The sequence below is a fragment of the Camelina sativa genome, chromosome 11 (genome assembly GCF_030686135.1).
Source record: "Camelina sativa cultivar CO46 ecotype springtype chromosome 11, ASM3068613v1".
Taxonomy (NCBI): domain Eukaryota; kingdom Viridiplantae; phylum Streptophyta; class Magnoliopsida; order Brassicales; family Brassicaceae; genus Camelina; species Camelina sativa.
In genome coordinates, this window is record NC_141890.1 from 19,760,473 (window position 1) to 19,773,543 (window position 13,071).

The window sequence follows — 13,071 nt, forward strand, 5'->3', positions numbered from 1 at the left end:
GACTCTGTTGGCGATCTAGTGTCGCTTTTTCTATCCATCATGGTCTGAAGTTTGTATAATCAGGCTAGATAGTCTTTGTGAGCGTGTTTGTATATTCCGATACATCGTCACAGAGGAATTAGACAGTTTTTGTCTTTTTGGTAGGTATATTGTGTTATCAGTCTGAGTGTCACGATTTGAACTAGTAATACAGAGACCCGATCCAGTTTAGAAATCGTTTTATCCGAAATGGTACTAATGTCTATATTGAATTATTGATCACTTGTCCGAGTTGCAGCGATTAGGATTTTCCATTATGGTAAGGTTAATAAAATAAGAATAAAGAAGAAGAATGTTCCTAAAGTCAATTAAACGACATCTGCAGAATTCCACCGTGCCTAATGATCTCCGGGAGTTATATAAAGGAAAAATTATGTGTACCCATCTTTTAAGTTAATAGCTTATACAACAACCTCAAATGTACTACAAGCCTCACATGTTATGTACAACGCCTTCAAATTATAGTTAGTCTGAACACTGAACTCGGGTTTCAATCTGCATCCTCTCTCGAGATGCTCAGCGTGCGCTTCTGCTAACCGTTCTTGCAGAATGTCCAGATTAACCTGATGCAAAAAATTGAATCCGAGAAAGAAAAAAACTCAAGGACAAGTTCAGGGGCTGAGAGTGACAAAGAGAGCTATAAAGAACAAGAATCTGAACCTCTTGGCCTTTGTTCACCTGCATATTACACATGTTGCAGTAGATGTGTCGGTGATTCTCCATAAGCTCTCCTTTATTGCATATCGGACACCATATCTGTTTTAGCTCCTGGAAAAGCATATCAGTCCAGTCCAGTCAACTGGTTTCTAAGGTATTTGAGAAAACAAGGCTGCCTTGTGAAAGAGAGAGAACCTACCAGTTCACTATTTAAACACATATTCTGAGAAACTAAGGTGGCCAAGTAATCATCTTCCTCGTCTTCCCATGTTTGGATCTGAACATACGATCCTGGACATAGCGCCACAAAGGCATCAGTATTCATTCAGGTTTCTTTTTCAACGCAAATCTCATGAAGAACAAAAAAAAAAACTAAATGGTTTAACCATTTACTGTAGTAGTCTCTGAACACAAATCCTTGTAAAATATCTGTTGCATTTCCAACAAAATCTCTTCACTATCACCTTCATAAACAGCTTTAAGACCTTGCTCCTCATATTCCCATAATATATCATCACAATCAGGAGTTACAGTCTGATTCCCCGAGAGGTTTCTCGACGAATCCTCAAATTTTTTCAATTCATCAGTTACAATATCCTGGAAAGCAGAATTGATAATCTCCTGAAAGTAAAAGAAACCTAACCACATCAACATAGCTATAAAAAGAACAGTCTTTTGTTTTCTCCTTTATTGGGATTACAAAAACAGAGGACGAAAAAGAAAAAAAAACAAACCTTTCGATCAGAAGATTGACAATCAGAGAGCCTCAACTTCCACAGCAAACGAGTCCTATCTTCTCTAACTCTTCTGAAACAGTTTTCTCTAAACTGTGTGTGTGTATATATATATATATATATATATCAACGCCATTTTGACATACATTAGCCAACAACAAACATAACACATGAAAGATTCTTTTATAACCTATGATGAACACAATTCAGAAACAGAAATTGAAAAAGGAGAACCTTTTGTTTCCTTATAGAGAAATCGAACTCGGATTGGGATTTAATAGAGGTCCGTTTCGAAGCTGGTTTCGCCAAATTCTCCTCCATTGGAGAAACAAGGAAGACGATTGATTTTGATTCAAGAGACGACGACGACGACCTTTGTGAGTGATTCGATTATGGTTGTATAATAATATATCTCGAGACCCGGTTCAATTTTGAAATAACCGGATTTAAAACCGGTTAAATGATTTTCCCCCGAGGAAACCCTAATGAGGCTAGGCCAAACGACGTCGTGTTGTTGAACAGAGATATTTTTAGCATTTTTTATGTGAGAGCAAAAAAAAAAAAAAAAAAAAAAAAAAAAAGAGAAAATCCGTAAAACCCCAGAGGGAGAGAAACAAAAGGGAAGATGATAAAAAACCCAAAACCCTACTCTCTCTTCTCTTTGTAAAATCCTTTACTCCTCTTCTTCTTCTTCTTTCTTCCATTTCTCTGCACTTTTGATTCTCTCTCCCCCTCTGTAAGTTCCCATGGCTTGTAAATTTTTCTGGGGGACTGTGTTATTAGTTCAGTCATCATCATCGTCATTTCGTTGTGTTTTTTTTTTTGTCTATCAATTTCGCTGAAACTGATACTTGGGTATCTTCAATTTTAATGGGTTTTGTGATTTCCTTTGCTCTTTGCTTCTAATTTCACTGTTAGTGTTGTCTATCACTTCTTAAGCTCTCCGTTGTTCGCCATTTTTTTTCAGTCTAAGCAAGCCACCGTGTTGATTGTTCTTTTTTGATTTACTGTGATTAAACAATCGGATGCGTTTTTTTTTGGTGGATTCATTTCCGGGAATTTTGGATTTTATTGTGTTTTAGAGTTTAAGTGTGTCAAAACAAGGTGGTGATCGCATCTTCTTTGTTGGTCTGATAGCTCTCTAATGCCTTTTCGATCAAGTTCTTTTTATGGGATGATAATTGATTGTTTTATGTTGCAGAAATGTTGGAGACGGGTTTGACTATTATGAGCCTGGTTTTGACACCTTGAGAGTGCGAGATTTCTGGAGTTTATTTAAGTCGAAATGAAGAGGAAATCGCCAGTACAAGTTCAAGCTCTTGAGGCTTTTTATTTCGGTACGAATATCTTTTGTTTTATCAGATTGTCGGTGTTGATCATTTTTGTAAGAATTGGCCTCTTGTGCTACCTTTTCTGTGTATAATTTACCATGGATCTATTTCTGATGGTTGTTATGTATATATGATGGCAGAGCAAATGTATCCGACACCTAAGGAAATGGAGGACATGGGCAAGTCTTTAGGGTTAACAGTGAAGCAAGTAAGTGGGTGGTTCAAGAGGAGAAGTAGAGGAAAAGGCGTGATATCGCCGGCGGATGATGTGGTGGGAGGAGGGAATCCTCAGTCATACAATACATCTCGCATTAGGAGTTCCATGTCTTCCAGATGTGATTTTAGAGCAGGTGTTAAGAAAAGATGTAGTGTTGAGACAAGGAAGGCCAATTGCCAAGAGTTGTTTACTTCACAACACATTTTGGCCAAGATCTTTCGAAAGGATGGTCCGCCGCTTGGTTCTGAGTTTGACCATCTCTCGTCTGGAGCACGCAAAGGTATATTTTTACCTTTTTGGCTACATTGCAAGATAAAACATGTCACACCCTATGGAGAAGGCTTGGATTTCTGAAAATTTGGCTTTTAACACCAACGCTTTATATTGTGGCAATGAAGTTAGTGCTTTCTTATTAGTTTTGATTTTTCTTATGAGAAACATCTATGACTGGACAATTGGACCCCGAATGAGTGCAGACTTGATTTGTTTGCATGACTTCAAAAGTATGTGACAGTTATGTTTGATTCTTATGTGTGACTTCTTTTCCTTCGGATAGCTTCTTGGCTAGGCACTTCATCTGTCGAGCAACAGAAACAGAGAATGACAAGAAAGAGAAAGGTAGTGGATATATCTTATGTGTTGTTTCATAAGGTAGTTTTACCTGGGTTTGCTAAGTTACTTAGTCCCTGATCTTAATTTTCTTTAGATTTCTGAGCTGATGGATCATACCAGTCAAGATTGCGTTCAAGAGAATGCTACTGTGATGAAACATGGTATTGGAAAGGGTTTGATGACAGTATGGCGGGTAATGAATCCAAACAGGAGGGACGTATCTCCTTGCGTTGGTTTATTGGATGAAAGAGCTACATTACCTCAAAGCTCAGCACGTAATCCCCCACATCAAAAGAAAAAGCAAAGTCAATTAGCATCAATACTGGTATTTTTTACCTACTTTATCTTTCATCATTCTGATTCATTCTCTTTCTGTTGCCGTTTTCTCTTAAATTTCTTACTAACTGCATTTTTCATTCTTCAGAAGCAGAAACTGTTGCAGAAGAGGTCGACAGAAAAGAAGAGGCGTTCTATAAATAGAGAGGTAGCTTGATCTTTATTTGGAACTTGTTATTCATTATAGTCACATGGAAAGTGCAAATAAAATGTTAACTCTTGCTATAGGTGGAATTGAACAAAGATGAAACTCAAAGGGAATTTAAAGATAACTGTGAGCTTGCCGTGGATAGGGAGGTATTTAAAGAAACCTGCCAAACAACTTCGATACTAGTGGATGACGAGGAATTAGAGATGCGTGAGCGACAGGAGAGAGGAAATCCGTTGACTTGTTCATGCCATCATTCTAGTAGTGGAGCTCATGGTTGTTTTCTTTGCAAAGGTGTGTATGCCAGTGTTACATGAAAGAGTCTTCGTTCATGTTCTTCTGTTACGTAGTTCCATGCGGTCCTCTGACAGTTTTTAGTTGTTTCCAGATTTATTGCCCAAGTTTCCCCCAAATTCTGTTCAAATGAGGGTGCCTTTTGGTTTGCATCCATGGAATTCTTTTCCAGAGACTGTAAAGAAACTGTTTAAGGTATGTAAACTGTCAAAATTGGTACTTGACGATTTCTTAATGTGTTTGTAAATTAGCTCTCATTTCTGACTTTCTTGGAAGTGACTCAGTACTCTCTTGGCAGGTTGTCCATTTCCTTTATACTTATTCAGTTACTCTTGATATATGTCCTTTTACACTCGATGAGTTCACGCGGGCATTTCACGATAAGGTGGTCGCTTTTCTCTGATAACAAATGCTCAGTTTGATACAGTTTTCTGTTGTGGAAGGAAATTGTTTATTGTATTGCACAGCTCTCTCACTCTCGCTTTATCCTTCTGACAAATAACGTATACTGTGCTTGCGTTTGGACATCAGGATTCCGTGCTCCTTGGTAAAATTCATCTTTCCCTGCTGAAGCTGCTTTTGCTTGATGTTGAAACCGAGCTGCAAAGGGGATCTTTTTCAAACTTGAGTATATCATGCAAGTTTCTAGCCCTGCTTCAGTCGGTATGCACTAATGTTGAGCTATATTTTAACTTGATAGTTTGATGGAGTTTTAGGATCACCATTAGATAAATTATGGTAAAATCTTCCTGTCTCCATGGCCCATCTTTCGGCGTGTGCTTTTCTAGTTTATTTTTCATAAACGCATAAAAAAAAAGAGCACAGTGGGACGGGGACAGATTTTAACATTTTTCATGATATTTTTCAGGTTGAGAGCCAAATTCTTATTCTTGATCTGTGGAAGGATTCATTAAATTCTCTTACATGGACGGAAATACTGCGCCAGATATTGGTTGCCGCTGGTTATGGTTCAGTGAAGGGTGCTGTTCAATCAGAAGAACTAAGTAAGGTGCTGATTTTGTGCTCTTGCTGACACATTTGATCCATTGAAACATTTGGCTATATTTTATTCAAAACCATGATGATTCTCTTGTTCCTTTTTTCATATGAAGTTCAGCAACTAGCATGTATTAGTTTTGCTTGGTTTTATTTTGTTATTGATATCCACATGTTTGTGTTGTTTTGTGCGCTTTTCTGATGCATTGTTGGTTGATGTTACCTTTCTTCTTTCTCTAGGAAAGGAGACTCATGAAAAATTATGGCCTTCATCTTGGAACTTTAAAGGGTGAATTATTTAGAATGCTTAATAAGCAAGGCAATAATGGCTTGAAAATATCCGAGTTAGCCAATGCTCCAGAGGTAAATTTTTGTGAAATTATTATCAGCTTCTGTTTGTAAATAAAGGGATCTAGGTCGTTTACTTGTACTGTTCGGCTGTTTTCTGAAATCCAAAATGATATCTAACGAAATATGCTGATGGCATGTGGGTTTGTAGGTTGCTGTTCTGAACCTTGCAACTGCCCAAGAAGAACGAGAGAATTCAATATGTTCAACTCTGGCAAGTGATATTACATTATTCGAAAAGATATCAGAATCAACATATCGTGTACGTGTTAATTGTTTCTCTGAGGACCTTGACAAGAGCCAGTCTGATTCGGACGCGTCTGGGAGTGTTGATGATGAATCTGATACTTGCTCAGTTAGTTCTGGTGATGACATTGAACATGTTTCAGAAAATTCTGCACTTCGAAAAGGTAAGTGTAGGAAAAGGCGGAAGCATAAAAGTAAAATGCGGGAATTATGTAGTGAGATTGATGAAAGCCATCCCGGAGAACCATGGCTGTTGGGGCTAATGGAAGGGGAATATTCAGACCTAAGCATTGAAGAGAAGTTAGATGTTTTTGTGGCTTTGATTGATCTTCTTAGTTCTGGTTCCACAATCAGAATGGAGGTAATCTCCATACTATCTAGACCAAATTTTTCTACTTAGTCTTGAGGTACTTAAATAAGTTTTAAAAACTGAGTGTTAGATCGCTCCATCGTTGCATCTCTAACAAAAGCTTGGGCAGATAGAATTTTGATCCATATGAACTGAATACTTGACGCCCTCTCCGAATCTTTAGATAATGATACTTCTTTTTGGCAGTTGCAGGAAAAAGTTTTTTTTGTTACAGCTATATGTCTCTGGTGCGTAGTGCTAACATTTATTTTTCACCACAGGATCTACCGAGAGCTATGGTTGACTGTGTCCCTAGTATCTATAGTCATGGTTCTGGTGGAAAAATTAAGAGATCCTCCTCTAACCAGTACAGCTATCCACGTGGATCATGGGTCCATGGAGGAGAGCTTCCTGGAATTAAAGCGCTATCCAAGTCGTCTGATTCTCATCCAGTTGATTCTTCATCAGTTGTGGGGGACTTTGCAAACCTGGCTGGAGATAACGCTAATAATGCTCACCCTATGCAATCTGTGTACCTTGGTTCTGATCGTAGGTTCAACAGGTACTGGCTTTTCTTAGGCACATGCAATGCAAATGACCCTGGTCATAGGTGTGTGTTCTTTGAATCTTCTGAAGATGGTCATTGGGAAGTTATCAATAACAAGGAGGTAATGTCATTGTGCTCTTCCTGAAATCTTAATCACTCTGGATGGAAACCTATATTATAGGTTGTATTACTCTGTGGCTGATTTTTTCCTATTTTGCTTGGTGTAGGCTTTGCGGGCGCTGTTGTCAGTTTTGGACGATAGGGGCAGACGGGAAGCTCGTCTTATTGAATCGTTGGAGAAGCGGGAAAGCTTTCTTTGTCAAGCCATGCTGAGTGGACAGGTGACCCAGTCGGAGAGATCCCATTTCACAGACATAGTCAGAGAGGATAGTTCTTCACCAGTCTCTGATATAGACAACAACCTATGTCTGAGTGAGATTGCAAATGATCAATTCTCCTCGCAACATGCGGCTATAGTATTTGAGATCGGAAGTAAGCGGGAGAAAAGCCTATTGTGGAGCCTTCTCCAAGAGTTTGATGAATGGATATGGGCTAATTTTAATTTTAATCTCAATGCTGTTAAACACCGCCGAAGATCCTACCTTGATTCACTTACTAGGTGTAAGAGTTGCCATGATTTGTATTGGAGAGATGAGAAGCACTGTAAGATTTGCCATGCCACGTTTGAGGTTGATATAGATGTAGAAGAGAGATACGCGATTCATGCGGCCACATGTAGCAAGAAAGAAGAGTGTGATACATTTCCGGATCATAAAGTTCTATCTTCCCAGCTGCAATCGCTAAAGGCTGCAGTGTATGCCATTGAGGTATGTCAGTAGTTTTGAGCTTTACTTTTTTTTTTTTGGGTCTAATTGCTCAAATATTTACTTTTTAAGAGATGCCTCCGTTATATTTTGTGTGCTGAAACATTTTGCAGTCTGCTATGCCTGAAGATGCCTTGATTGGTGCATGGAGAAAGTCAGCTCATAGGTTATGGGCCAAAAGACTTCGGCGAAGCTCAACCGTGTCTGAAATTACGCAGGTTTCATTCTATTATATAAGCTTCTTTTCCCTGTGGCACCATCTTCTTGTTCAAATTGACTGTCCTCTAGTTGGATCTTATTTAATTATGTGCAATTATTGAAGGTAATTGGTGACTTTGTTGGGGCAATCAATGAAGATTGGCTATGGCACTCTAGTGATCAAGGGCATTCTAATGCTTTATTGGGAGAAACTATAAGTTGCTACCCTTCGATGCCGCAAACAACTTCTGCGATGGCTCTATGGTTGGTAAAACTGGATACCTTGATTGCTGCCTATGTGGAAAAAGCTCAACCAGAAAGGAATCAACTGTTGTGCAGAACCAGAAATACAAGTATGATGTTCATGTTCTAGTAGTCTGACTCTCTTGAACTTTGATAATGTTTTTGGGATGTGTTGAGTTCCTGACTTGTGTGAATTACTCAATATTCCAGGTAGGCGAGCCTCTAGGAGGGAGTTGTAGCTCTGATCTGGACATCATGTAAGGCGCGATAGAATAGAGGAAGAAGATTGTACAGACAAGCAGCGTTTTGTTCCCTGCATTATCCAATAACATTGGAAAATTCTACAATCCAAGTGACTTGAGATAAAAATATGTACAGACAATTTAGATAATAGATAGTAGCAGGGATCACATTCAGTTTTGAGTTTGATTGCCAAAATCTTCTTTTGTTTTTTTTTTGTATGGGGCAAAAGAAAGACTATTTAATGTTATGTTCGAAGATCTCGAAATGATCTTTCAGTTCCATCCTTCAAACTACAAATTACATATTATATTATATTGTATCCCCAAAGTTGTGTTATTTTGCATAAATCGTCCCCCAAAAGTACTGAAATTGCTAATTTCGCTAATTATATATGGAAGTGTTAATTTAGTCCACATTCTTATTGAATGGCTTGTCTTCTTCGCGTGGCTCGAAACCCTACATTTGAAAGATCAACGGTCGCTTCAAAGAGACAAGATCCAGAGACCATTCCAAGTTTTCATTGCAAAGCTTCGAGCTTTAGGACCAAAACGATGTCGCAATCTTCTGCTCCTGGCGAGAAACTCAAGAGAAAGCGCCGAGAGAAAAAAGCAGAAGAAGAAGAAGAAGAAGAAGAAGAAGAACCGATTGGAGGAGATATAGAGGATCTCTTTAGCGACAAAGAAACTCAAAAAATCAGAATGTCTTTACTTGACTGGTACGATGCGAATCAGAGAGATCTTCCATGGAGGAAGAGAAAGAATGAAAGTGAAAAGGAGAGAAGAGCTTATGAGGTTTGGGTATCGGAGATTATGCTGCAGCAAACTAGGGTTCAGACTGTTTTGGAGTATTACAAACGTTGGATGCATAAATGGCCAACCATTTATGACCTTGCTCAAGCTTCCCTTGAGGTAAATTCTTCTCTTCTTCTGTCAATTTGAGAGAATCGATTAGATGAAGAAAGAGTTTCTCTTTTCTTGGGTTTTGGCAAATTGGCTCATTTGTTAAGAGTTTCTCTGTGTTTCATTATCACTATGTGTGAAATTGGCTATAAAAACCCTACAAGTGTCCTATTTGAATCCTTGTGCATTACTGGGAACTAAAGACTTCACCTTTTTTGGTATTGCCCTGCATTTTTCTTTCACCAGTAGATGAAGAATGAGCTTAATTTTCTCATGTTTCTTGTCATTGTTTTGGCAGATGTGCTCCTTAGTATTGGGTGTTATGTGTTTTTTATAGTCTACATGGGAAACTGTGATTAAACTTTAAACTATATGAATTCTTATATGCATCAGTTGGGAAGTAAAGCTTCATCTTTTTGGGCTCCTAAGTATAGGTTGTTGTGTGCTTTGCATGATCCTATCGTTAGATGAAGAAAGATCTTTCTTTTCTTGGGTTATGTTGTTTGTCATTGTTTTAGCAAATGAGCTACTTTGTAAAGAATGTGCGAGTGTGTGTTTTTTCAGTCTTACTATGTGGGAATCTGACAAGAAACTCTACATTTGAATACTTATGTGCATTAACTGGTAAGTAAAGGCTTTCTTTTTTTCTTTTCTTAAATGTTTTTTTGCTATACATTTGCCTGTCATTAGTAGGGAAGAGAGAAATCTATTAGTCTCAAATGGGAGGTCTGTATATAAGTTAACTGCCACACCATTTTGAATTTGTGTTTTCAGGAGCATGAGAACAAATTATATTAAGAGCTTTCTTTCTTTGTGTTATGTTGTACCTGCTTGTCTTTTTTTCCGACAAATTGGCTCCCTTTGGTAAAGAGTGTCCTCTTCCTTAATCTAACTATGTGGGAAATTGAGAATATACCCTACAAATGCCCCATTTGATATCCTATGTGGTTGTGTCTTTGGTAAAGACGTTGTTAGAGAATCCTGTTTGATGTGTAATAACTGGGAAGTAAAGGCTTTAATCTTCTTCAGTTTGCTGTACATTTTCTCATTGTTAGTAGGGAAATGAGTACTCTATTAGCCTCTAGCTTCAAATGCCACACCACTGGGATTTTTTTTTCTTCAGGGGGAATGAGAAAAAATGTGATTTTGCTGCTAAGAAAATTGAGTTCTTCCCGCTGCAGGAGGTAAACGAAATGTGGGCAGGTTTGGGGTACTATCGGCGGGGGCGTTTTCTTTTAGAGGTGAATACACTTCTGCAATTTGGGGTTTGACACTAGTTGATACGTTCACTGTATATCATTGTAATGCTTTCTTCTTTCTCTTGATTCTCCTAGGGAGCGAAGATGGTTGTTGCAGGGAAGGATGGTTTTCCTAATCAAGTGTCTAGCTTGATGAAAGTTAAAGGAATAGGAGAGTACACAGCCGGAGCAATTGCCTCTATTGCTTTCAATGAGGTTAGTCAGTTTTATTTTTTTCAGTCATATATGTAAGACATTAAGTAACTATCTTTACATCTTTTGGCACTTATTCTGTTCCAGGCGGTACCTGTTGTTGATGGAAACGTGATAAGAGTACTTGCCAGACTAAAGGCCATCTCAGCTAATCCAAAAGACCGGCTTACAGCTAGGAATTTCTGGTGAAATTTTTTTTGCATTTTCTCGGATGTCTTACTATTGAGACAATAATAAAAGAGAGGATAAATAAGTAATTTCTCTTTGTCAGGAAACTAGCTGCCCAGCTAGTGGATCCTTCACGTCCTGGAGATTTCAACCAATCTCTGATGGAGCTTGGTGCTACTCTATGTACTGTTTCAAAGCCAAGTTGCTCTTCTTGTCCTGTTTCCAGCCAATGCCGTGCATATTCACTTTCCCTGGAGAACAGAACGATTTCCGTGACAAATTATCCTACAAAAGTGGTCAAGGCCAAGCCAAGGTGCGACTTTTGTTCCGTATGTGTTTTGGAAATACTGAACCTGGAGAGGAACCAATCAGGAGGTAGATTTGTTCTTGTAAAGAGACCTGAAGAGGGTCTGCTTGCTGGTCTTTGGGAGTTCCCATCTGTTATATTGGATAAAGAAGCTGGTTTGGCAACAAGGAGGAACGCGATCAACCTATACCTTAAGGACGCATTTCAAGTAGAACCCAAGAAAACATGCACTATAGTTTCGAGAAAAGAACTTGGAGAATTCGTCCACATTTTCACACACATACGTCGAAAAGTGTATGTGGAGCTATTAGTTGTACAACTGACAGGTTTGACCGCTATCTATTTCTTTCTTTCTCGGTCTCTCTTTTACATGGACATGGACATAACTATAGTCAGAAATATTAACAAGAAATTACCCTCTTCTCTGTGTCATAAGGTGGAACAGATAATCTGTTCAAAAATCAGGCAAATGACACTCTGACATGGAAGTGTGTGGGCAGTGATGCTCTTTCTACCATGGGACTGACATCGGCTGTTAGAAAGGTATCACCTTTTCGTCTTCAAACAATATAAAGGACTTTCTCTGGATATGATTGTTGAAAAGGAACAACTTTTGCAATAGACAATGTTATTTGAGCTTCCCAAAATTGATAAGGTCGTTCTCACGGTAATTCATGATTGTTTGATTCGAGAACTCCGTGTTAAAAGTGTGTATATGTTGATGGACGTACAGGTGAATTCAATGGTTAAAGCTCACAAGCAAGGTTCATCGGTTGCTCCTGACTCATCAAATAGAGCAGCCATATCGAGGAAACGAAGAATCTGATGATCTTCTTCTTACACTTTTCTATTTGTTGCTTAGCTTCTATATTTATTGTTGTAGCATTTGGATACTAAGGTCTTGCTTAGTTTTAACCAAAAACACATGTGATCTTGGTTTAAAATTGAACAATTGGTTCTTTCTGCTTAGTAAAGTGACTTCATGATCTCTCCAGGGTTTAATTATATATGTAAATGGTGTGTCTCTATCTCCCACTGGCCATATTCAAAAGATCCAAAGTCCACACGCCTATCACCAGGGCCATCTTCTGTGATGTCCACATGACAGTTACAGCTTGAAGGTTCCCCTACCTACAGAAAAATTTGCAAAAACCTGGTCAGTCTTGAAACTTTGACGCACACAAAACAAGCAATAACTTTTAACTGTAATTCTAGTCAGGCCTGGTCAGTCTTTAAACTCCAACCCACAGAACAAGTAACAAATTGTCATACATGATTTTAGTTAGGCACAGTAAGTATCACACAACTATTTAACAGGTTTCCATTTAACCATGCTTATGAGCAGTGTGATTGAGATTTATGGAAGAGACACAATTATATACCTCCCACTGGCCATATTATACCATATTATACCATATTCAGAGGATCCAAAGTCCACACATCTATCACCAGGGCCATCCTCCGTGATGTCCACATGACAGTTATAGCTTGAAGGTTCCCCTACCTACAGACAAATTAGCAAAAACCTGGTCAGTCTTGAAACTTTGACACACACAAAACAAGTTATAGAAGAGCACAATGATATTACCTCCCAGTGGCCATTTTCAGAAGATTCAAAGGTCCTACCATGCTTAGTGAGCGGAGAAAAATGTCCACGGGAAGTATCTCCAGTGGCAGTTAGTTTCATGACAAAGATATAACTTATTCGAAATGATACAACTGAAACAGGATTATAGCCATCGAATTAATGAGTATATTAACCTTTTTCTGCTGTTACTTGTGCTTTGTTCATCCACTAGATATTCACCCGCGGTACACCGCAGGACTATATTTTTTGTTTAGAAATACAAAATAAAATTTCTTTATTATATTGACTATATATGT

At 38.4% G+C, this 13,071-nt stretch overlaps 3 protein-coding genes across 5 annotated transcripts; 2 read left to right on the forward strand and 1 right to left on the reverse strand.

Annotated features, from left to right (window-relative positions):
* Nucleotides 1–359: 359 nt before the first annotated feature.
* On the reverse strand, nucleotides 360–1,803 carry LOC104723879 (uncharacterized). Of its 2 annotated transcripts, none has more exons than XM_019232173.2 (6): nucleotides 1,665–1,803; nucleotides 1,431–1,523; nucleotides 1,161–1,317; nucleotides 896–987; nucleotides 700–807; nucleotides 360–602 (listed from the first exon to the last, which is right to left on the reverse strand). In XM_019232173.2, the coding sequence occupies exons 1-6, from the start codon at nucleotides 1,749–1,751 to the stop codon at nucleotides 441–443; spliced, it is 699 nt and encodes a 232-aa protein (XP_019087718.2). In that variant the 5' UTR covers nucleotides 1,752–1,803; the 3' UTR covers nucleotides 360–440. The 2 variants fall into 2 exon arrangements, with proteins under 2 accessions (XP_019087718.2, XP_010440615.2); XM_010442313.2 differs by having other exon boundaries at nucleotides 1,083–1,317; nucleotides 1,665–1,801.
* A 204-nt stretch (nucleotides 1,804–2,007) lies between these two features.
* LOC104728144 (homeobox-DDT domain protein RLT3) lies at nucleotides 2,008–8,645 on the forward strand. The gene is made up of 18 exons (XM_087475579.1): nucleotides 2,008–2,166; nucleotides 2,632–2,767; nucleotides 2,902–3,258; nucleotides 3,535–3,596; nucleotides 3,685–3,915; nucleotides 4,015–4,074; nucleotides 4,155–4,368; nucleotides 4,463–4,563; nucleotides 4,667–4,753; nucleotides 4,900–5,031; nucleotides 5,237–5,377; nucleotides 5,605–5,727; nucleotides 5,864–6,319; nucleotides 6,589–6,975; nucleotides 7,082–7,681; nucleotides 7,792–7,896; nucleotides 8,001–8,229; nucleotides 8,330–8,645. The coding sequence occupies exons 2-18, from the start codon at nucleotides 2,716–2,718 to the stop codon at nucleotides 8,356–8,358; spliced, it is 3,366 nt and encodes a 1,121-aa protein (XP_087331705.1). The 5' UTR covers nucleotides 2,008–2,166; nucleotides 2,632–2,715; the 3' UTR covers nucleotides 8,359–8,645.
* Nucleotides 8,629–12,175, forward strand: LOC104773440 (adenine DNA glycosylase-like). Of its 2 annotated transcripts, none has more exons than XM_087475580.1 (7): nucleotides 8,629–9,270; nucleotides 10,443–10,502; nucleotides 10,596–10,715; nucleotides 10,800–10,897; nucleotides 10,984–11,513; nucleotides 11,633–11,730; nucleotides 11,921–12,175. In XM_087475580.1, the coding sequence occupies exons 1-7, from the start codon at nucleotides 8,788–8,790 to the stop codon at nucleotides 12,011–12,013; spliced, it is 1,482 nt and encodes a 493-aa protein (XP_087331706.1). In that variant the 5' UTR covers nucleotides 8,629–8,787; the 3' UTR covers nucleotides 12,014–12,175. The 2 variants fall into 2 exon arrangements, with proteins under 2 accessions (XP_087331706.1, XP_010496351.2); XM_010498049.3 differs by having other exon boundaries at nucleotides 8,755–9,270; nucleotides 11,624–11,730.
* The last annotated feature ends 896 nt before the right edge of the window (nucleotides 12,176–13,071 follow it).

Coding starts and splice junctions, on each gene's coding strand:
- LOC104723879 (XM_010442313.2), bottom strand. CDS start 1,751: ATGGAGGAGAATTTGGCGAAACCAGCTTCGAAACGGACCTCTATTAAA. Junction 1,524..1,664: donor TCTCTATAAGGAAACAAAAG/GTTCTCCTTTTT, acceptor ACACACACACAG/TTTAGAGAAAACTGTTTCAG. Junction 808..895: donor TGTGTTTAAATAGTGAACTG/GTAGGTTCTCTC, acceptor ATGCTTTTCCAG/GAGCTAAAACAGATATGGTG.
- LOC104728144 (XM_087475579.1), top strand. CDS start 2,716: ATGAAGAGGAAATCGCCAGTACAAGTTCAAGCTCTTGAGGCTTTTTAT. Junction 3,916..4,014: donor GTCAATTAGCATCAATACTG/GTATTTTTTACC, acceptor TTCATTCTTCAG/AAGCAGAAACTGTTGCAGAA. Junction 5,032..5,236: donor TTCTAGCCCTGCTTCAGTCG/GTATGCACTAAT, acceptor GATATTTTTCAG/GTTGAGAGCCAAATTCTTAT.
- LOC104773440 (XM_010498049.3), top strand. CDS start 8,788: ATGGCTTGTCTTCTTCGCGTGGCTCGAAACCCTACATTTGAAAGATCA. Junction 10,716..10,799: donor CCTCTATTGCTTTCAATGAG/GTTAGTCAGTTT, acceptor ATTCTGTTCCAG/GCGGTACCTGTTGTTGATGG. Junction 11,514..11,623: donor ATTAGTTGTACAACTGACAG/GTTTGACCGCTA, acceptor CTGTGTCATAAG/GTGGAACAGATAATCTGTTC.